The sequence below is a fragment of the Aulonocara sp. 'chitande type north' Nkhata Bay genome, linkage group LG16, assembly GCF_057382095.1.
Source record: "Aulonocara sp. 'chitande type north' Nkhata Bay isolate Kocher_YH1m ecotype deep benthic linkage group LG16, A_spYH_male_GT1.1, whole genome shotgun sequence".
NCBI classification, from domain to species: domain Eukaryota; kingdom Metazoa; phylum Chordata; class Actinopteri; order Cichliformes; family Cichlidae; genus Aulonocara; species Aulonocara sp. 'chitande type north' Nkhata Bay.
This window is the reverse complement of record NC_141359.1, coordinates 19633042-19654259: the sequence shown is the minus strand read 5'-3', so window position 1 is coordinate 19654259 and position 21218 is coordinate 19633042. Positions and strand designations below refer to the sequence as shown.

Sequence of the window (21218 nt, the reverse complement as noted above, 5' to 3'; positions counted from 1 at the left end):
AATGGAGTGAAAATCCAAGTGACAACAGGTGCACTGGAGAGGCAACAACACGACAACCCTCCCAAAAAAGGGAAAGGCTTTGAAGCTGGTGGCCACAGACTGGCTCTTTCCTGACTGATTTTTCTCTACTTTTGCTTTCTGTTATTGTCTGTCACTGCTGTAATATGAGACGGTCCCTGCAGCACATTCAGGATCCACAGATAGTGCAGCTCCTCCAGGATGTCACATCCATAGGTGCCTGACATGTTTCGGTTGGATAAACTGTAATTGCTTCCATTAAATCCATCAGAGATTTTCCTTCATTTGCATTTTTTTTCCCGACTGACTACTTAAAGAAAGTCACTGTAAGGGTGTGAGAACCTTTTCCGTAGATGTGCATTATGGGGTTCACTGCTTTTTGCTGTATTGTTGTATGCTTTAATGGTAGAAGTGCAGAGAATGAGAAGCCTAAAAACATCAAAACAAGCTCTATATCTGATAAACACCTTTAGTTTTTACTGTGAAGGGATGAAGATATTATATTTGCATGTGAACTAGATGGAGAATATTTACATTTCGTTGCACTGAATATTGATTTTATTTGCTTTTACTGCAAATTAAAAGCACTGGTCCTGATTTTGTCCAAGAGAGAAAATGATAATAGTAATAATAAATTAATAATCAGTATCTGACTGTGTGGTGGGTTATTGTGGAGACACATGACAATTATTCCTGTACAAACTTTTGATGTTATAGCTTGTAAGGTTAGTTTGTTAGGTAAATATCAACATGCCTTACTAGGAAACTATATACTTTCATACTGTATTTCTTTAAGACAGTCTTCAGCTTTTACTACTCAGTTGTAAAAGGCCGATGAAGTACTGCCGTCACCCTGATGTGTGGGTGGGCATCATGGACGCCTGAATTTGTAAATACGATAACTCCAGAAGGAAGTCATCTATTTTCAAAGTGATAACATTGGTTTAGCTATTAAAAATCTTGTAAGAGTTTGAAGCTCAGCGATGCTGAACTCAACGTCATGCTCAACGTTCTAGGATTTTCACATTTATACCATAGACGCGTTTACTAGGAGGCTTAGAGATAACACCGGCATCCGCCAATATTTCTTTATATCTGTTGTCAAGCACGCTTTTTGTTCTACTTCCTAAAACTATCAAAGTTCAACCAACAGATAAACAAGCAGTTTACGTTTTCAGTTTTTATTTGCTCACGTGTCAGGCGTCGAAAACAAGCGCACGTGAAAACAGTGATCAGATTTCATGTCTCTTACTGACATCATTTATTACTCTGATCTGTTTGGAGGTCAGACCTCTGAATCAAGTCTGCAGCCCTGAACAACATGAACTTTATACTTCGCCAGAAGGAAACAAAGAAAAAAAACAGCACTTTAGACAAGATAAGGGAGGGAGACGACCCACCTTTATGAGTTTATGGGAAATTTAAATGAAATGGGAGGGACTAACACTATTTATAAAGATTCAAAGTGCACAATCCAACAGTTGAAGCCCAGATGCTAAACATTAATGGTCAATCAGTCTACAGTCAATGAAACAGTTTTACAGATTTTGACATCTAGATGAAGATGAAGACGCCAGCGCTGCTCTCACTGAGCCTTGCAGGTAAGAGGCTGCTCGAGCGTGACCGATCTGTGCTCTTTATGGTCTTTTTCTCCTAAATAGCTGAAATCAATTTAGATTTGAAGTCATTTGTAAGATGTAATCAATCAAATGAAAACATTTCATTCACTCATTATGAGCTGCTTTCTAGGTGTTATATTGATATAACAGCTAGTAATGATTATGTTGCTATTTTTAATGGGTTAGAACATTTACAACTTCACTTATATAGTGTTTCAAAACCAAAGCTGGGTTGAGGATTGTTAGCTATTGAACTGAACAGGCCTACCAGGCTCCCCCACAATTAGAAGGTAGATCACCACCAAAAAAAGACATAGCATTTGTTATTAAAGTTTGATGTCTGTGTGATTTCTTCAGTAATTATTCAAATATTTTCTCTTTGCAGTGGCTCTGGCATTGCCAGCACTACCCCGTGGTGTGGAAAAAAGTCCAGTTTTAACTAAAGAAAACCAGCTCCCTCTGCTGGGAGACTCGGTTCCACTGCAGGGTCATGTACAGGTGGAGAATCCTGCACCACAGGCCGTACTACCCTCCAAAGAGCAGCAGGAAAAAGTGGCTGAAGAAGACCTGAAGCAGAATGTGGCAGAACTAGAGGTTAAAGTAAAGCCAGATGAAGAGCAAGAGGTGAAAGCAGAGCCTGAGGCTGAGGCTGAGGTGGAGAAAGCAGGTGTAGTGGAACTAGAAGTCAAAGTGAAGCCAGAAGTTAAGGTGGAGGAAAAGTCTGAAGCACAGCAAGAAGCTAAAGCAGAGGTTCCTGTGGAAGCTGAGGCTCAAATGGCTGGAGTTAATCCAGAAGGTGAGGGTGACCAAGAGCTCAAAGATGACCCCGAGTTCCAGGTGGAGTCAGAGGTAAAAGTTGAGCCAGATCAACTTCTAATGGAGCTAGAACCTGAGGAGAAGCACATGTTAGATGAAGAAAATTATCAGGAGCCTATGCAGCTTCAAGCTCACTCTGGTCTGGAAGAAGAAGAAGAGTACGAAGAAAAGGTAGAAGAAGCAGAAGAAGAAAGTCACAATGACATGGTGGATGAGTTAGAGCCTCTAGATGATGACAACCTGTTTGAATCAGAACTGACAGAAGAAGAAAAGGCTGCAAATGCAGAATTTCAGAGTCAAGAGTCACTCATTGAACCTAAGCCAGAGGAGGAGGAGGAGGAGGAGGCGAAAAATGAAATGGTGGATGAGCCAATCATGGAGTTAGAGCCTCTAGATGATAATAGCCCAGCTGAACCTTTGCCAGAAGAGGAGTTGTTCATGAGGAAGCGGGACTATGCTTTAGATCAAGAACCAGTGATGGAACTGGAGCCTGAGATGATGGAAGAGCCTTTTCAAAATCCTAGTATCTTGGAAGAAGGGCCAGCGCTGGACATAATGGAGCAGCCAGTGTCACTTATGGAAAACTATTTTCCAAATGAAGAAGCTAAGATGGCAGCGAGGTCTGAAGAACAGGAATCCCCACTCGCAGGGGAAGAAAAATCACAAGTGCAGCTCTATGGAGAGCCAGAAACAGAAGACCAGATTGAGCCTGATGATGGTGAGCCGACTGGTCTGGTGTCAGAAGAAGAAAATCGTAGCAGGTTCAAACAAGCCATGCAAGGTAAAACACCCATACTGAATATGCACAAAGAAAGTAATTAGAGTGACAGAAATGTAGTCATGTGTGCATATTCTGAGGCCAGCTAAATTACTAAATGTTGTAATCTCAATTTTCACCACAGGGCGGCGCTCTTGCCCTGGTGTAGTACTAGGAGAGAAGTGTTACCAGTTCTTTAAAGGGCCAAAGACGCCTGCAAATGCTGAGGTATTCATGCATCCTCTGTAATTCCATTTAAGCACCAATGACTCCATATAAACTCTGACATTAATGTGGATCTTTCACTGTTTCCTTTTTAGCTTTTTTGCCAAACGTTCCCCGGTGGCCATCTGGCCTCCATCACAAGCAATCACAACCACGCTGAGCTGATGAAGATGATACTGAAGGAAAATGGAAAGTATACGCGCACATGGATTGGAGGGCTTCGATTTCTAGACGTATGTATTTTGAGCTGGGGATCTGTGGAGGTCTTGAACTTGTTGAGCGCACAAAATAATGATTTACCTTTGTATTAACTGCACTATGAGACCTTGTTCGTGTCCCTGATGTGTTGTATCTAGAGACTCATTATGTTAAACTACTGCTCTTGATTAACTCTCATTAATCTCTTGTTACATGTCAGACTGGTCGCTTCATCTGGTTGGACGGGTCCAAATGGGACTACGCTGATTGGCTGTCAGGGGAGCCCAATAACACAGCAAATAAGGAGAACTGCCTGGAAGTTCTGCCTTGGGGTATGAGTCGGTTTAATCCAAGATGTTTATTTTAGTTCATTTTCCTCCATTTGTGTTTATTCATTTTTGTTTTTAGCATTTTTTTTAGCATCACTAACGCACAGATACCAGTGTTACAAAGCTGAAAGAAGCCCAAAATACATAAATAGTGGTGGTGGTGCTTGTGAAAATTTATGCGGAACAATTCTGCAATCTAGGTGCAATCTAGCTCCTAAAACAGTGTTTATCTGATTATACTTACATGGACATTCTTTCTTTCTTTCTTTCTTTCTTTCTTTCTTTCTTTCTTTCTTTCTTTCTTTCTTTCTTTCTTTCTTTCTTTCTTTATTTAAAAGGATAATCTGTCTGTGTTGTTGCAAATTATGCAAAAATGTGTAGTTATGTTAGTTAAATCGAACTTTTCCCAAACTCATAAGATGGCTCTGAATTAATTATTCAACCAGTCAGTAAGAAGTTACGTTGCTGAATAAATATGATTAATGTATTCAATAAAGCTGAACTGATCTCACATTAAATTATTAGACACACTTACTTTATTTCTTACCCTGTGTTTGTCCGTCTTTTTCAGGAAACGGGAAGTTTAACGACTTTACGTGCTGGGAACCCCAGGCTTTCATCTGCTCCTATTACAATTAGTTAATGTACAGTGAGGTGTTTTTCTTATCCTTGTCAGATGCTGGGTGCTGAGTTTGAACTTTTTTTTCCCCTTTACTTGCAGTTTATCTTAAATTGGAAAGTAAATGATTAGAAACCATGAACTGTCAGCATCTGTTAGTCACGGGACTCTTCATTTACCTGCATTAACCTCAGTTAGGACGCTCTGGTTATTTCACATTTGAAAGTAAATTTTTTGTAAATGAGTCCCATCCATCGTTTTGTTTAAATGCAATATTGCCTATTTGGTATTTAGAAATATAATAAATAAATAAAGAAGTCACATTTAATAAAGTTAGACAAAATGTATGGACAATGTTGTTTTTGATAATACGGCTTGTTGTGTAAATAAAGGAAATTTGATATTTTATTCTTGAGTTTTTCATTATTACCATCACACTTTAAGTATAGTTAAAGTATAGTGTTGTGGTATAGTCAGTGTGTTATTATTAAATGTGTTTAAGAGCTTTTTTTTCTTGTTTCTTACTATGCTTTATCATTTGTATACATAATTGTATAAGCACTCACCTGCCAGTTTATTAGGTGCATCTGTTCAAATGTTTGTTAAATTAAAATATCACCCAGTCATATGGGAGCAAGTAGACCAGGTCAACACAGCCTGCTGTAGTTCACACCGAGCATCATAACAGGGAGGAGAGGTGATTTCAGCACCCATCTCTAAGGTTTACAGAGAATGGTCCAAAGAAGAGAAAATATCCAGTGAGCTGCAGTCCTCTGATGTAAAATGCAGTGTTGATGCCTAAAGTGAGAAGAAAATGTCCCGACTGCTTTGAGCTGATTGGAAGCCTGTGTATGAACCAGTGTATGCAGAAGAGCATCTCTTAAAGCACAACAGATAGAACCTTGAAGTGGACGGGCTAAAGCAACAGACAGTCACACCTGTCAGCCAAGAACAGGAAATGAGGCTACAATTCATACAGTGATGCCTCGTCCGATGAGTCTCCATTTTTTGCTGCAACATTCAGATGTAAACAACATGAAAGCATAGATCCATCTGTCTTATATCAATGGTTCATGCTGCTGAGGGTGGTGTAAATGTGTGTGGGATATTTAAAGACCACAGCTTATCTGTGGCTTTTAAACATTTGTTTCTGACCATGTCCACCCCTTTATGACCACAGGGTATCCATCTTCTGATTTAGTATTTATTTATTTATTGTCATTGTCAAGAACAATGAAATTGCGTTTGGGGCTTCCATACAACCCAAAAAAAAGAAGAAAATAATAAATACCCCTTAAAACCCAAGTGTACATATTTAACCCAGTGTGACTCCAATGCAATAAGACAATCCTTAGCAATAATGTTCGTAGAAATTCAGACAAAGACCTGAGAAACATGACAAAATACAACAATGCAACCCATTCAATATTATTGTACTGTGAGATATGATATCAGATATGATAGTTATCTATTTAAGAAAGAGGGGGGGGGCAGGAGGGGGAAGAGAATAAAGATATGATGCACCAATGCAGACCAGTTCATTGCTATTAAGAAGTTGGATATGGTTATTGTCCGTGAGAGGGGGGCAGAGAGTTCAGGAGCCTCACAGCCTGTGGATACAGGCTGTTGGCCAGTCTGGATGTTCTGGCCTGTATAGACCTGTACCTTCTCCCTGAGGGCAGCAGATGGAAAAGGTGGCGCGCAGGGTGATGTTGGTCCCGCAGGATACTGTGCACCCTCCTCAGACAGCGAGTGGGGAAGATATTACTGATCTCTGGAAGACTTGTTCCAATAATTCTGCCAGCTTCTTTCACCACCCGCTGGAGTGCTTGCTGATCGGCCTTGGTGCAGCTGGGGAACCACACTAGAAATCCATACGTCAGAACGCTGCTGATGGCACAGTTGTAGAAGTTCAACATCAGAGATCTGGGAATGTGTGCGCTCCGCAGTCTCCTCAGGTAGAGGCGCTGTTGGGCCTTCCGTACAACTGAGGTGATATGGTTGCCCCAGGACAGGTCCTCGGTCACAGTTACCCCCAAGAATTTAAAACTGCTCACCCTCTCCACCGCCTCACTGCCAATGAAGAGAGGCAGATGGTTGTTATGGCCCCTCTTCCGGAAATCTACAATGATCCCCTTGGTCTTTTTGGTGTTTAAGACCAAGTTATTGTCGTGGCACCATGACTCTAGTTGTTGCACCTCTGTCCTATAGTTTGTCTCATCATTGTTGGATATAAGTCCGAGCACTGTAGTGTCATCTGCAAACTTAACAATGAGATTGGACGCGCAGGAGGAAATACAGTCATGGGTGAAGAGAGTGTATAGCAGAGGGCTCAGAACACACCCCTGAGGGGCACCGGTGTTGACCACAAGGGTGGAAGAGGTGTTCTTACCCACTCTGACACTCTGTCTACGGTTAGTGAGGAAGTCCACAATCCAGTTGCACAGAGAGGAGTTAAGTCCCAGTTGGTGGAGTTTGGGACGGAGTTTGTATGGCCGGATGGTATTAAAAGCCGAGCTGTAGTCTACAAAGAGGAGCCGTGCATAGGTGTTCCTGTGTTCCAAGTGCTTCAGTAATGTGTGCAGCACTGTGGCGATCGCATCCTCGGTTGACCGGTTCTCCCTGTATGCAAACTGGTGCGAGTCCAGGGATGGTGGAAAAGCAGCTCTGATGTGTTTAATGACCAGTCTCTCCAGGCATTTGGCGGGAATGGGGGTGAGTGCCACAGGTCTGAAATCGTTCAGACATGTGACATTTGACTGTTTTGGGATGGGAACGATGGTTGCTGCTTTGAAACAGGATGGTACCAGTGAACAGGACAACGAGGTGTTATATATAGAGGTGAAGACGTCCGCCAGTCTTTTAGCACCCGGCCCAGCACTCCATCCGGCCCGGCCGCCTTCCTGGTGTTAATGCTCCGGAACACACGCCTCAGCTCATGAGTGCTCAGGACCGGAGCAGGGTCGGTTGAGGGGAGAGGGGACAGGACAGGGTCGGTGTTCTCCCTGTCAAAACGGGCATAAAAGAGATTTAGATCCTCAGCCAGAGTAGAACTGTCGGCTGAGGGTGATGGTGTTCTTCTTTTGTAGTCCGTGATAGCCCTGATGCCCTCCCAGACCTGCCTTGGGTTTGTGTTGTTCTCAAACCTGGCCTCGATACGCCTCCTGTGCTGCTGCTTGGCAGTCTTGATGCCTCTTCTCATTTTTTTTTTTTTTTTTTAGTATTTATTGTGCAAAAGTGTAGGAGCTCCGGGCCGCTGCGTCTGTGCGCGCCGCCATCTTAAATCTTCTAATAACAGGCTGATTCCAACAGGATAACACACAACGTCACGTGTAAAATGATTTCGGACTGGTTTCTTAAATATGAGAATGAGTTCACTGTACTCAAATGGCCTCAACAGTCACCACACGGCAGTCCAACAGAGGAGTTTTCACATGCAGCGGAATGGGAGATTCACATCATGGATGTGCAGCTGACAAATCTGCAGCAACTGTGTGATGCTGTCATCTCAGTATGGACCAAAATCTTTCCATCACAATGCTGAATCCACAGTCAACTCTCTAAGACACATTTCATATACTTATATAAGAAGTTTACACAAAAAACGTAATAAAAATATCTACATTGTGCTGTTTGTTGCTACATTATTAATAATGAATACAATATTACTATGAAAAAAAGTGTTTTTGAAGTAGAAAAACCTGAAAATTTGACTAGAAGCCCTGATAAGTAAAAACAGTTTTTATGTGGAGGTTTGGGGATTTCGCACACTTTTTTGTCTGTCAAATGCAGAAACCAATAAATACTTTTTGTATACTCTGGACACTTTAATAAAATCCCTGAAAATGTGACTCAAGACAGCTGTGAGTTTATGTGCCAAATGAATTAATACTAATGCCACAGTCTTGCAATGAATCTCACAAATGTTAAAGCTGTAAATGGGGCTTTTCTTCAGTACTTGAGTGCTCAAATATGAGTCATTCCCCTATTGACACACACTCATTCAAACACGCAATCTAACATTCACACACTCACGCACAGTGAATGCATCAGGAGCAACTGGGGTTTCAGTATCTTGCCCGCGGATGCTTTGGCATGCAGATTGGAGCAGCGAGGGATTAAACCACCAACCTCCCAATTAGCAGAAGACCAACTGTAAGCCAAAGCCACTGCTTGCAATGTAGAGACATGCATAACCCTATCCAGAATCCAAAAATACATCCTTGATAATGACCATAAAACTGAATAAGAATTTTTCAACAAAGCTGAAGAACTCAGACCTTTCAAACGCACGACTGAATGCAGGACAGTCACACAACATCGACTGTTACGAGATGCTCTATTTGACTGCCGTCAGTCAAGGCAGCATTGCAAAGTGAGAATGAGGTTTAAATGAACCTCCAGCACATCCAAGGCCCCATATATGGCAACCTCAGCACCCCATGAAGACCCTAAGAGAGCGATTTGTTCTTGTGCCCAGAATCTTTCAGGGGGATAAAAGCTGTTCACATTCAGATTCCAAATTCCAAATTCAATACCTGCATCATTTCTGTCTGCTTAAACGTTTGATTACGTTTTTCTGTCACAGAGGCATCCAGACACAGTGAGTATCATTCTTAACTACACCCTTTAACCCTTTACAGCCGATTGGAGCGGGCACGCTCCATTTTGCGTAACTATTTTTAAATCCCAGTAGCTCTGCAACCGCATAAGCTAGCGCAATAATTTTTTTTGCATATGAAACCGGAGGAGTTGTACTTACATCTGATGCCATCAGCTTGTCCTAGGTCACAGTTTCCTTCCACATATAGCTTTGCAAAAACTGCATAAAAATCACTTGCAGCAACAAAAACATGATATTCCAGAAACACACTTCGCCGATCCGATCAGCTGTTTGTAACACTTCCTACGTCCATCAGCGCGAACTATCACATGACCGCATGACCTGCCCGAAACCGGAAGTGACGTCATTTTGCGGAAATGTAGTTTTTTTACGATCGGGGCCTTATGAGCCTATACTTGTGTTTTAAAAAGTTATGTTTGAGTTTATGACTTTCTGTGTCGTTTCTGGGATGCTTAGGACTCATATTGCACTGCTGGAAATAGTTTATTTTGATGCATATGCTGTTATTTTGCAAATTTGCACTATAATATTTATTTTCGTTTTTCCTGCAGTGTATAAAAATTGGTGTATTTCAAAAATAAAACTATGAAGACACTCAAAGTAAATTTCCTGTGGTGGGAAACTAGTTTGTGCAACTTTTTTGTATTTACAGTTTTGAGGGATAAGCCTCTTAAATTTCTCTAACTAGAAATATATGTTAAAAAAACAAAAACGATTTTCAATTTTTTTGTAGTTTATTGCACTTTTTTGCAATTTATGTAATTACTATGCACCTAATGCAGACATATTATTAAAATTTAGGCTGTAATGGTTGTATTGATGTATAGCAACTTGAAATGCTCCCAAAAATGGCTCCACAGCATGTAAAAATATAATATAAGCTCTGGCGGACTTGGTTCTATGGTAGGTCTTAAAGGGTTAAAATAACAGGGAGCTTAGCGCCCATTAAGTGATGTATTCACACAATCACGCTGCACACGTGGCTACTGTAAGCCCGCTGCAGCTCACGTGCTGCTGTGTGTGATGGTGACTCATTTTCCGCTGGCCTACACAACCTTTTCCTGACCTTTAGACACGGAGGTGAGGATTACCAACCCTAAGGTGATGACTGGCAGCTCTTTATCCTTCTCTTATATTTGCTGACCGGTCCGCCACCATACTCACACACTATTATCAATATTCAAAAAGATTCAGCTCAGCATTGCATGAGCTATCTTTTGAAGGCTGAGCCTTGGTAATTCTCTTTTGTTCCCCACCAGGAAAAATGGCTTTCCCTGGAATTAAGAGATCCCAGTTGAATGTGTATCTTCGATCTATTAATAGAGAGCTATCTCCTAAAGATTTGCCAAGCATTGTGTGGCTTCATAACAGACTGAGTACATTATCGGCTATGGTTTATCATCATTAGGAGGCAGCTATACACACTGAATTTCATCAGTAGTGATTAATAAATTAAATCCAGTGGGTTGGGTGACATAATGCCGCCCTGCTGTGATGGAAAGCTCCAAATACTTTGACTCATTACCTGTGTTGCTATTTAGATGACAGTGACTGAGTGTTGGTTGTTACCGTCTGTCAGTTCAAGTCATTTTCTAACCTCATGCGGCACAACCAGCTGTTTCCTGGCCGCTCTGAGTGTACACTCATGCAAGGCTGTGAATCCTCCCACCTAAAGCTCTACAGCCCGGCTTACAGCTACTTGGTACAGTGAATACCCCTGTATCCATGGTCAGCCTGGACTCCACCGCTACGACAAAAACAGACTCTGAGCAGTGTTTACAGCACTCCCTTTTATAGAGATGATGCATACCAGCACTAATCTGTGTACTAAATTCATCGGTGTTCATCATGTCAGTTCCACATAAACAAATTACAGAATTAAGCATCCTGTTTGTTTTGCTCTGAATGACATTTCTAAACTGCCAGATAACATCACTAGATTTTAGCAAAATATATGAATATATATCCACAAAACTAAAGCAGTATTTTACAATGTATTTTCATTTTTGAAGGCTTTCAATTTTGAGAACCTTTTGTGAGTAAACCAGTGGTTTGATAAAGTTAATAAAGTGTATACCATTAGAATAAATGAAAGTAAGTCAGCATGTTACATTTTTGTACTCAAATCTGATTTACCTCCGAATAGTAATGGACCTTGATGTAATGGATCCACTTTATATTTTTTATCAGAATTCCGTTATTTTAAAATGCTGAGAAAATGTAAAGGAGGTAGCACGGTGGCAACGTTGTTAGCACTGTTGTGCCCACTGGCTGTGGGCTTCTGCATGGAGTTTGTATGTTTTGTCCGGGTACTCCGGCTTCCTCCTACAGTCCAAAGACATGCAGTTAGTAGGATTAGGTTAAGTGGTGAATCTAGATTGCCCATAGGTGTGAGTGTGAATGGCTGTCTGTCTCTCTGTGTTAGCCCTGCATCAGCTTGGTGACCTGTCCAAGGTGCGCCCTGCCTCTCGCCCTATAGTAGCTGTGAAAGACATCCAAACAGGATGGATGGAGAAAACATACATAAAGTAAAAGGCCACTCAGAAAGCACAGCCCTCCATCCTTGCAGTGTTAAGCAAACAAATCGGAGCAGCACCAAAATGAACGGGTTCTTATTTGCTCCACCACTTAAATTAGTTTTTGTGAAATTTAACTTGTTCGTTTTTGGGAGGGGGGGGGTTACCTTTCACCTTGGCTCTGGTACAGGAAGCGGTGGTTAATTGATCAATAGGCAAGTGGAAGACAAAAGACAATCAAACTTGTGAATATTTGAAATGAGAAATCATCCATACTTTAAGTTTTTAATCTAATCTGCAAAGCAAGACACTTCTACTGCTTTGTAAGTATGGCCTAGACCAAATCACATTGTATTCTTACTTTTTCTCAAGCAACGAATCTTGCAGCTTATTCTGCATATTATCATCAACGCATCGGGCTAGCTGTTTCTGTCTCCATTCTGTGAGTCTCTGCTCTGACCCACAGAGTAAAGGAGGCTCTAAGTTCTTGAGCAAGTGATTAACTGTCTGTCATTTGTGTACAGAATCCATCTGAGTCCCGACTGTGCATTTACAAAACTTCACAGGTGTGTAGTAGGAACCAAAAGATGACTAGTGAGTGTTTACACACTGACTGACTGATGGAGAAGCAACGGAAAGAAGAAACCGGGCTTCTCAACAATAAAGTTACTGTAAAAGAGAGCAAAATGATGCGATTGACAAAAACTTAATCTGCCAAATGCAGTTGGTTGGTCCCCCCCTTTTCAGCAGGTTTTCAGTCATCTAGATCATGGTGGTCTTAAGAGCTTGAAAACAGAAGACAATCCATGAGAGGTGAAATGTCCTAAAGAAGTCCAGTTACCAGTGTTACCAGTGTTTCTGTGACAATTTTTGCCATTCATCCAGAAAATTATTGGTGAGGTTAGATACCTGTGCTGGACGAGAGGACCTGGCTCTCTCTGCTCATCCCGAAAGTGTTTGATGGGACTGAGGTCAGAGCTCTTCGTGGGCCAGTCAAGTTCTTTCACACCAGGCTCCTCCAACCATGCCTTGCTTTTTGAAGGGGATTTCCCAAACTGAGAATTGTCCGAAATGCTCTGATAAGCTGAAACATTAACATCATCCCCCCCACTGACAACTTTTGGTTCTTTATTTTGCAATATACAGTATATATATTCTGGATAGTCCTGTAAGATTAGTGATTAATTAGAAAAACAGCCCCATAGCCTTATCCCTCCTCCACAAAACCACAGTTTAGTTCATCTGGGATTCATTAAACCAAGACTGATCCACTGAACTTCTAGACAGAGGATCTGACAGTCCACAGAGCATGTTTCCACTGCTCCAGAGTCCACAGGCTGCATGCTATACATTGGTGGTGATTTAAGGCTTGAATGCACCTGAAGTTTCCAGCTCACCAAGTTTGTGGTGACGTTAATGCCAGAGGAGTGTTAGGAAGAAATTTCACAAACTGACATGTAGCGTTTGTCACTAAGTGCTCGACTATTTTGAGCTCACGAACTCACTCACTACTGCTAACCATATAAGTAATGTTAAGACTGGACACTGAGACTGGATCTATACTTTGAGCACATTAGAAATTAACCTAATCTTTGGACATGCCAGGTTGCACCCACTCTGCAAAGCCTCATACAGTTTGGCTGAGAGCCCTGTCATGATTGATATGAATATGCAAATTGGGCTCACTGTGAAAACATTTTGTTTTCAAATATTTACATGTCCCCATAGCTTTACCTGTAACCTACCTAAAGACAGATGTGTGATGCATTAATGATGACAGGAGAGAATAAACAAGTAGCTCACTGCAGTAAATCTTAGTGCTGAAACAGGATAACAGGATGCAATTCTATAAAAGCGTATATAATAAAGTCTACTGGGAGGGGGAAACTATGTTAGCAGACCCCAGCTTTACTCAGGGGTGTGTCACAGACGATGCTCTGTGTATAAACTCAGAGCACACAGAGGCAAGTGCAGACACACAACAAGAAAACACACGGGGCATACTTCCTACTGGTAGGTTTCACATCTTCTTGCAAACTATTTCTATTTTATTAAGAATATATTTCGTTTGAAAATTCTTAAAATGACGCTAATTATTTTATAAAATTGTATAAATGTAACTTTAGTCTTTGCACTGGAATTTATCTGAGTGTGCTTTTCATCTGAGGTAAACACAGTGTGCTCTCTATCCATGACTGTGGCTTGTTGACCTCAGGATTTAACCAGCTGTGTTTCTGGGCTCCAGTTCGCAGTCCAGTGGCAGCCAAAGAGACTAGCGGACTAAATCCAGTCCACTCTGAATCCATTCCAACTTTTACTGAGATTCAAATGAACAATCGTTACATAAAGGGGCCTTTTTTAAAAAATAATAATAATAATAATAATTTTGTTTTGGGTTTTTTTCTTTTTCTTCTTTTTCTTGACCCATGATGGGAACTTTAATTTAAGATGCTTATGGAGAGATCATCTGCACTCAGCCAGCCAGTAAGACAAAAGCCTCCTGGAAAGAAAAGGGAAGATGATAAGGAGGTGGAGGAGGAGGGAACTGCTATTAAAGGTATATTCAAACTGTATCTCTTATGTACAAGTCTAGTTTTTGCATGTCAGGCAAGTATAATTCGTTTTTTTTTTTAACTGAACTTTGCTAATTTGTTAGTATAACCTGTCTCTTCATGTCACGCTCTGCTCATGCAGTACTGACAGACCAGAGGGTGATGGCAAAAGAGGCTCTGAGCAGGAGGAACCTCTGGGAGCCGAGTGTTTATTACGCTCGGGGAAACGAGTCTTTTCATTTTGCCGGTCATGACATCAGCATCCGAGAGTCCATGGATACGTACGGTGCTCTGATCTGGCCTGGGGTAAGGGGCTGCCGTGGGCATTGGCTCATTTTGAAAATGTGTTGCAAATGTGACAAGAATTTTATTTTTGTAGGCAATAGCTTTGTGCCAGTTCTTGGAGAACAACCAGCAACAAGTGAACCTGATGGACAAAGCAGTACTTGAGATTGGAGCTGGGACTGGCTTAGCTTCTATTGTAGCAAGTCTGCTTGGTAAGTGCATTTTGATAATGCAGTTGTGCATGTGCTGCATGTATGAAACTTTACCTTTAATCTTTTAGATTTGATGTTGGGAACACATTCATTTAAGAATAAATGATGCATCCTAATAAACTGGCAATACACTAGTTTATATTTGTTACTTAGGACCAGTGTTGGTCAAGTTACTTAAAAAAAAGTAATCGGTAACTAATTACTGATTACTTCCCCCCAAAAAGTAATCCCGTTACTTTACTGATTACTTATTTTCAAAAGTAATTATTTACAAGTTACGCGTTACTGCCCATCTCTGCTTAGGACTTAGTTAAGTGGTGATATTCTTGGCTTTAAGACAAAGAAAAATCCATAAAGGGTTAATTCCCACTCGCGCATAATGTGTGCACTGAATATTTCATATTTCTGCTTTTATGCAAAAGTTACATTTCAGCTTGGTGATGGAACTCGCGGGAAAAGTCATGACGCAACTAAAAACACTGGAATTCATTGTTAAAGCACAACGACCATCCTCCCACATAGTTCTCCTGTACTGCATACAACAGAGGGGTTGTAACTTAGATATATTATGGATACAGCGATCACTGGATTGATGCTGTTATCCATAAGCCCCTCCATTAAGCCCAGAGTGGAAACAAAGGTTTCATTTATTCCCAATAAAATAAAATGATTGAATTTAAAGTAAAAAACTTGGAAAAAATTAATAAATAAAACAAAAACGATGCAACTTCAGCTTGCTCACCAAAATTCCTTACAATTAGAGTAAATCATTTTGCTACTGGTTCAGCAGAAACTATAATTAGTGAAAAACTCAAAGCAGCCTGTAAGTTTATATTTAGTTTAGTTTTTTGTTATCCACAAGTTAAGAATTGTTGCTTTTATTTAAAAAAATATATTTACCAAATTGAGAAAATAACTTGAAGTTTTGACTGCCAGTTAGGAATAGTTTTCTTTTTTTTAGAGGGGGAAACAAGCTTCCATAACAAAATGCACAATAATTACAAAATTAAAAAAAAAAAATCATTATGTTTTGATGTCTCTGTTGTTTTGCGTTTCAACCCACTTTTTGCCAGGTGCTTGGGTGACGGCAACAGATCTGCCAGACATATTATCTAACCTGACCTTCAACCTGCTGCGAAACACCAGGGGCCGCTGCCGCTACACCCCTCAAGTGGTTGCTCTCTCCTGGGGTCAGGACCTGGATCGAGACTTCCCCTATGCATCATACCACTACGACTTCGTGCTCGCAGCTGATGTGGTCTATCACCACGACTGCCGTGAAGAACTGTTGAAAACTATGCGTCACTTTTGCCCACCAGGAAGTCAAACAACGCTGCTGTGGGCCAACAAGATCCGGTTCCAGTCAGACCTGAGGTTCACAGAGTGCTTTAAGAGCCATTTTAACACCACGTTGCTGACCGAGCTGCCGCAGCAGGAGATCAGGATTTATAAAGCCATGGCAAAGGAGTGACAAGGAGGCTTTAGGAGTGGGAGCTTCCAGTGATGTCAAAGGTTATGAAATATTCCACGCCTGGTTCTGATCTGTGCTTACATTCCTGGACAGTGCTATAACCATCATTAAGCAGAAATGAAGTTCCTGACTCAAGTTTCAATAAGCTATTTTATTTGCCAGATTTGGGGTGTTTTGTCCCAAATATTTGATATTTCAACTTCAGTCCGACAGTTCTTGAAAATAAATAATTTTACCGTAAACATTCATCCTATACTCATATTTGTCTCACACTATCTAGACTACATAAACTTATCAAAGTGACTCTGCGCTGGAATAGTCATAAAGCCATCGAAAGTCATCAAAACCCATGAAATAAACCCCTTAAGAAAAAGAGTTCCACAGGCACGAGACTTTGCATCTCTGATGTGTTAGCATTTAGTATGTATTAAACACTAAGAAAAAAAAGACACCTTCTATTAAGTGGCATGAACCCTACAGGAGCAGATATGCAGCTCTTACATGGTCAACATGTAACTGTCACTTAGCACCAAAGATAACACATCACTAAACCCTGGCTCCAAAATGGGATTTTTTTTAATGCATTTTAAATCTAAAAGCTTTACAATAATTCATCACATATACATATAAAGAGAAGTAAGTGAGCAGGTTGATGGTGAAAGGAGATGAGGGGCAGAAGACTGAAGGGACAATAGATGACAGATGTCAGCAATTTGGAATTTTTCAACACCTAAATCTATGATCAAGTTCATTTCAGGCTGGAAGTCCGCCTCCAGTCTATTCTTGCTGTTCCCATGTCGACATAAACTTTTTCAGTGTGCGATCACAAAGTTCAGAACCGACTGGTGTCTCTCATGGTGTCTTCATGCCGCATGCTCTAAAGAAACGAAAGTCTGTGCAGTTCACGCGTGTTAGTGACTCTAAGATAAGCAACACGTCGATGACTTTGGCTGCTCTAGTATGGACTCCCTGCGGAGATCGTTGGGGATGGTGCCTTCAGGGCCCCAAACGTTGAGCTCTCCGTAAATTCCCATCTCGATCATCTCCTCTTGCCAAGGAATGGAGATGTTGCCCGTGGAGAACTCGTCAAAAAAGTTCTTATCAGGATCTTCCAATGCCACCCCCTTCACAGAGGAGAATGCCCCGACGTCATCCAGACTTTTAGCATACACCACTTTGGGGTCAGGGACAAAAGGAGGAGGTAGAATTCCTGAAATAAAGTGACAAATTTGAATTAAGCACCACATTAAATGGTTAGTGGCTTCAAACTTTTTCCTAAATCAAAAAGATCTTGAGCAAATATCGAAAGGTTACCTGCGTTCAGTTTCCTCCAGTTAATGCCGCTGAAAAATGGATGTGCTCTGATTTCGTCACAGCATCCATTCTTAAAACCCATCCTCTGATCCACCTCCTTGGCCAGCAGCCCATCACACAACGACTTTGCATGCTCACTAAAGCTGTCAGTGTAGGTCACCACCCGAGTTAGCATACGCTCTTTCATCTCCTCACGTTCCACCTGAGAAGAAGATCAACAGCTTCTAAACCTCTTCTTTCCTCTGTCTGCTTTCTTTGCACAGAAAGTACCACCTGCAGTTTAGACTCTCACCTTCTCTCCTCTGTTTCTGAACGGATTCTTAGCAGCCACGAACTCATATAAAGTCACTCCAAGAGTGAAGTAGTCAACGGAGGAGTCGTACTTTTCTCCCTTTAGCATCTCTGGTGCCATGTAACCTGCAAAAAATAAAAATAAAAACAACGACAAGATGAGCTACAATTAAAAATTAAACCTGCAAGATTACCCTTAAACGTGAACCTGCATACAGATTTCTCAGTGGGTGCAGATGAGACCCACCTGGAGTCCCAGCATAGCCTTTTGTCATGGTTTTGCCTTCTTTTAGTTGCACAGCAAGACCCAAGTCAGATATACGTACATTCCCTGTTGTGATTTAAAAAAACATATATTATTAGCTCATAATCATATTATTCTCCAAAAATGTGATTATAATGTATTACCGTCATTATCAAGCAGCACATTTTCTGGTTTGAGATCTCGGTAGATGATTCTTTTCTGGTGGAGGTGCTCCAAGCCCTGGATGATCTGGGCAATGTAAAAACAGGCTCGAGGCTCATCAAACCCTGGGTTGTTTTCATCCACCAGGTAAACATGGTACCTACAGGGAACAGATAAGCCAAGGCTAATTATTAAAGGCCTTCAATATGCACACATTTGCAGTGTTTTACATCTTAAGCATGCCCATACGCTGCTGGTTCTACGTGTGCAGACTGTAAGCATTAAAATTTGATTTTCTAGGATTAAAGGATGTTTGCTTTAAATAAGAAAAAAAAATCTATTGTCTTGCTTTCTAAGTAATCTGAGCTAAAAAGGCAAATACTTTATATTTTAGCTGAAATTGTGCATAATCTGACTCTGCACTTGTTACACTAAGTCTGCAGATGAACACTGACACATCTGGGTGAATGTCATTTCCAGCACATTACAGCGGACTTCAACATCTCTGTAATAACCTTTGCTTCGCTGGCAAAGGAGATACTTAAAGATTATAGAAGTTTAGGCTGCAACTAAAGCAACAACATGCTAATAAGGGTTAAGGGGTGTGTGCTACAGCCAGATGTTCATGCTTCAAAACAAAGTTACTTGAGATCTCCTCCATTCATGATGGTCATGACCAGACAAAGCTCCTCCTTTGTCTGAAAGGCGTATGCCAGCGACACAATGAAGCGACTGTGAACCTTCTCAAGAATACATTTCTCCACCAACGCCCCCTACAGGAAACAAATAGGAAAGACAACTTTGAAAAATGCTCACATGCCATCTTTTAAATTAAGAATAACAATGTGAAACTAAATGGATGTTTCGTTGCTCAGGTTGAACCAAACTGTAATGTTTGTCTCATTGTGTGTGCCATTTGGAGGAGAGGTTCAGGTATACACTTCAGAGAATGACCTCGGACAAGTCAAGGGCAAAATGCAACAGCGCCAAGGAGTTCCCTTCAGAAGAGCTTTTCCATAAAGCTCCCAGTAATCACTCTATCCCTGTCTCAGTGTTTAATACTGCAGGCTAAAGCCAAATGAGACAGAGGCAGGGACAAAGATGATTAGCACCATTGCAGCCCTGCTCAGTGGAAAGCACTTACTCCAAAGTATAAATCCAAAGGATGCCACTCATTACACAGTGATAAAATAAATAACTGATACGGTCAAAACTAATTCTACTTTTAGGTTGTTATAAAATTTCTTCCTTAGAGCTTCCAATTTCCACATCTCATTACATGGAGAGAAAGCCATTTCATTTTTAAATATATTTATTACCATCCAGCTGAATCAGATATTATAAATCTGCAAAAGCTCATTAGGGTCTGAAGTATGTTTTGTTCGTTTTACCTTGTTTACTAGTAGTTTGCAGTAACTTTTACTTCAGATAATACAAAAAAGAATGAACAGATGAATTATGCATGATTATGTCAGTGTGTTGTGTTAGTCGTGGCAGTTACTCGGGTAGTAGTTCAAATATCCCCAGATAGGAGCTGCATTATGAAAGCCATGTTATTATATAAATGTATGAATAATTATAATCCTGTTAGAGGAAATACTCTGCCTGATGAGATCTTCTACGTTGTTGATAAATGTTTTCTCACAAAGTATTTCGATGCTGTGATTTTGCCCCCATTTAAAATGGTTTTCTTCCACCACTGGGGGAGGCAAAAAGCCAAAGGCATGTTCAGTAAATGAGCATCGAGCAAATGACATTAATTCTCTCACCTCGTAGCCTTTCCTCTTCTTCAGCCTCTTCTTGTTGAGTTTCTTACAGGCGTACAGTTTTCCCGTGGCTTTCATCTGACAGGCAGACACCTCTCCAAACCCACCTTTCCCCAGCACACGGAAATCGAGGAACCAGTCTTCATCCATGGGCTGCATCTCCAGCCATTTCCACTGCAGGAACCTCTTCAGGTACATGCTCTCCAGGAAGAAAGTGTAGGGGGCCTCGCGCAGATAGTCCAAAGTCTTGGCCAGCGCTGCAGAGAACAAATCATCACCTACAACCTCGAGGGATTCTTTCACCTTCGTTATGATGTCCTCACTGAGGAACGGGCAGAAGTGTTTGGCAGAGGGGTCCATGTAACGCTGAACTAACTTCGAAGCTTTTTTTGCCCTTTCAGAGTCCTCTGCCAGGTCATAGTCCTCGATGTCTTTCCACAAGCGACATGCCCCGTGATACTCTTTGTTTGCGTCCAAGAATTCCCTAAAGAGACGTTTGCCAATTGGCTGTTCAACACAGACTGAGTCAAAGGATAAATCTAGGGTGTCCTTCAGACCCTCGCACACAGTGATGTGGGGCAATTTGAGGCGAGAGTGGTACTTTTTATCCCGAGCTGCTGCTGGATTAGAGCCATCGATGCTTCCACGAGCATTGATGTAAGCAGAATTTGCTACCACGGTTGTGAGTCCTCCGATATCCATGTTGAGGGTAAGTGACTGTTAAGCAATGCAAAAAGAAGACATCGCAAAGAGAGAAAGGCGGTGAACGGTAAATGCTGCCAACTAACGCGCAGGGGTGAGGAAGAAAAAGAGGACAGGCTGAAGCAAGACTGAGAGAACAGGAGACAGATCACAGCAGAGTGGCAGAGGGAGCATGAGAGACAAACGGGAACTGGAGACTGAACTAGATCCCAGCACACTTTGAGCACTGTACCACCCTCTCACACTCACTCACACACACACACACACACACACACACACACACACCTGAGTCAACACCTTTCAGTAATCCATTAACACCCCAATGCCCCAGACAAAGTGTGCGAGCACATGCTGGAACAGAACAACACAAGCAGCATATATGCAGGATATCACCAGTCAACTGGCAAACCAGTTAGCAGTTCATACAGCCTATAAGCACCACTCTGCTTCACATTAAAGCTTCAGTTTGAATGAGGAATAATATTTGAGATAACCCAA

General features: G+C 41.3%; 3 protein-coding genes across 4 annotated transcripts; 2 read left to right on the top strand and 1 right to left on the bottom strand.

Annotated features, from left to right (window-relative positions):
• The first annotated feature begins 1505 nt into the window (after positions 1–1505).
• On the top strand, positions 1506–4948 carry LOC147311346 (uncharacterized). Its single transcript, XM_086267064.1, has 6 exons — positions 1506–1619; positions 2023–3234; positions 3356–3438; positions 3531–3668; positions 3854–3965; positions 4534–4948. The coding sequence occupies exons 1-6, from the start codon at positions 1577–1579 to the stop codon at positions 4599–4601; spliced, it is 1656 nt and encodes a 551-aa protein (XP_086123190.1). The 5' UTR covers positions 1506–1576; the 3' UTR covers positions 4602–4948.
• Positions 4949–13645: 8697 nt separating this feature from the next.
• mettl21cb (methyltransferase 21C, AARS1 lysine b) lies at positions 13646–17448 on the top strand. Of its 2 annotated transcripts, XM_086267141.1 has the most exons (5): positions 13646–13734; positions 14170–14278; positions 14416–14579; positions 14653–14770; positions 15844–17448. In XM_086267141.1, exons 2-5 carry the CDS (start codon positions 14170–14172, stop codon positions 16239–16241), a joined length of 789 nt encoding a protein of 262 aa, XP_086123267.1. In that variant the 5' UTR covers positions 13646–13734; the 3' UTR covers positions 16242–17448. The 2 variants fall into 2 exon arrangements, with proteins under 2 accessions (XP_086123267.1, XP_086123268.1); XM_086267142.1 differs by lacking the exon at positions 13646–13734 and having other exon boundaries at positions 13972–14278.
• LOC147311344 (rhodopsin kinase GRK1-like) lies at positions 16378–20965 on the bottom strand. Its single transcript, XM_086267130.1, has 7 exons — positions 20022–20965; positions 18898–19025; positions 18255–18412; positions 18094–18177; positions 17848–17972; positions 17556–17757; positions 16378–17451 (listed from the first exon to the last, which is right to left on the bottom strand). Exons 1-7 carry the CDS (start codon positions 20718–20720, stop codon positions 17162–17164), a joined length of 1686 nt encoding a protein of 561 aa, XP_086123256.1. The 5' UTR covers positions 20721–20965; the 3' UTR covers positions 16378–17161.
• Between the last annotated feature and the right edge of the window lie 253 nt (positions 20966–21218).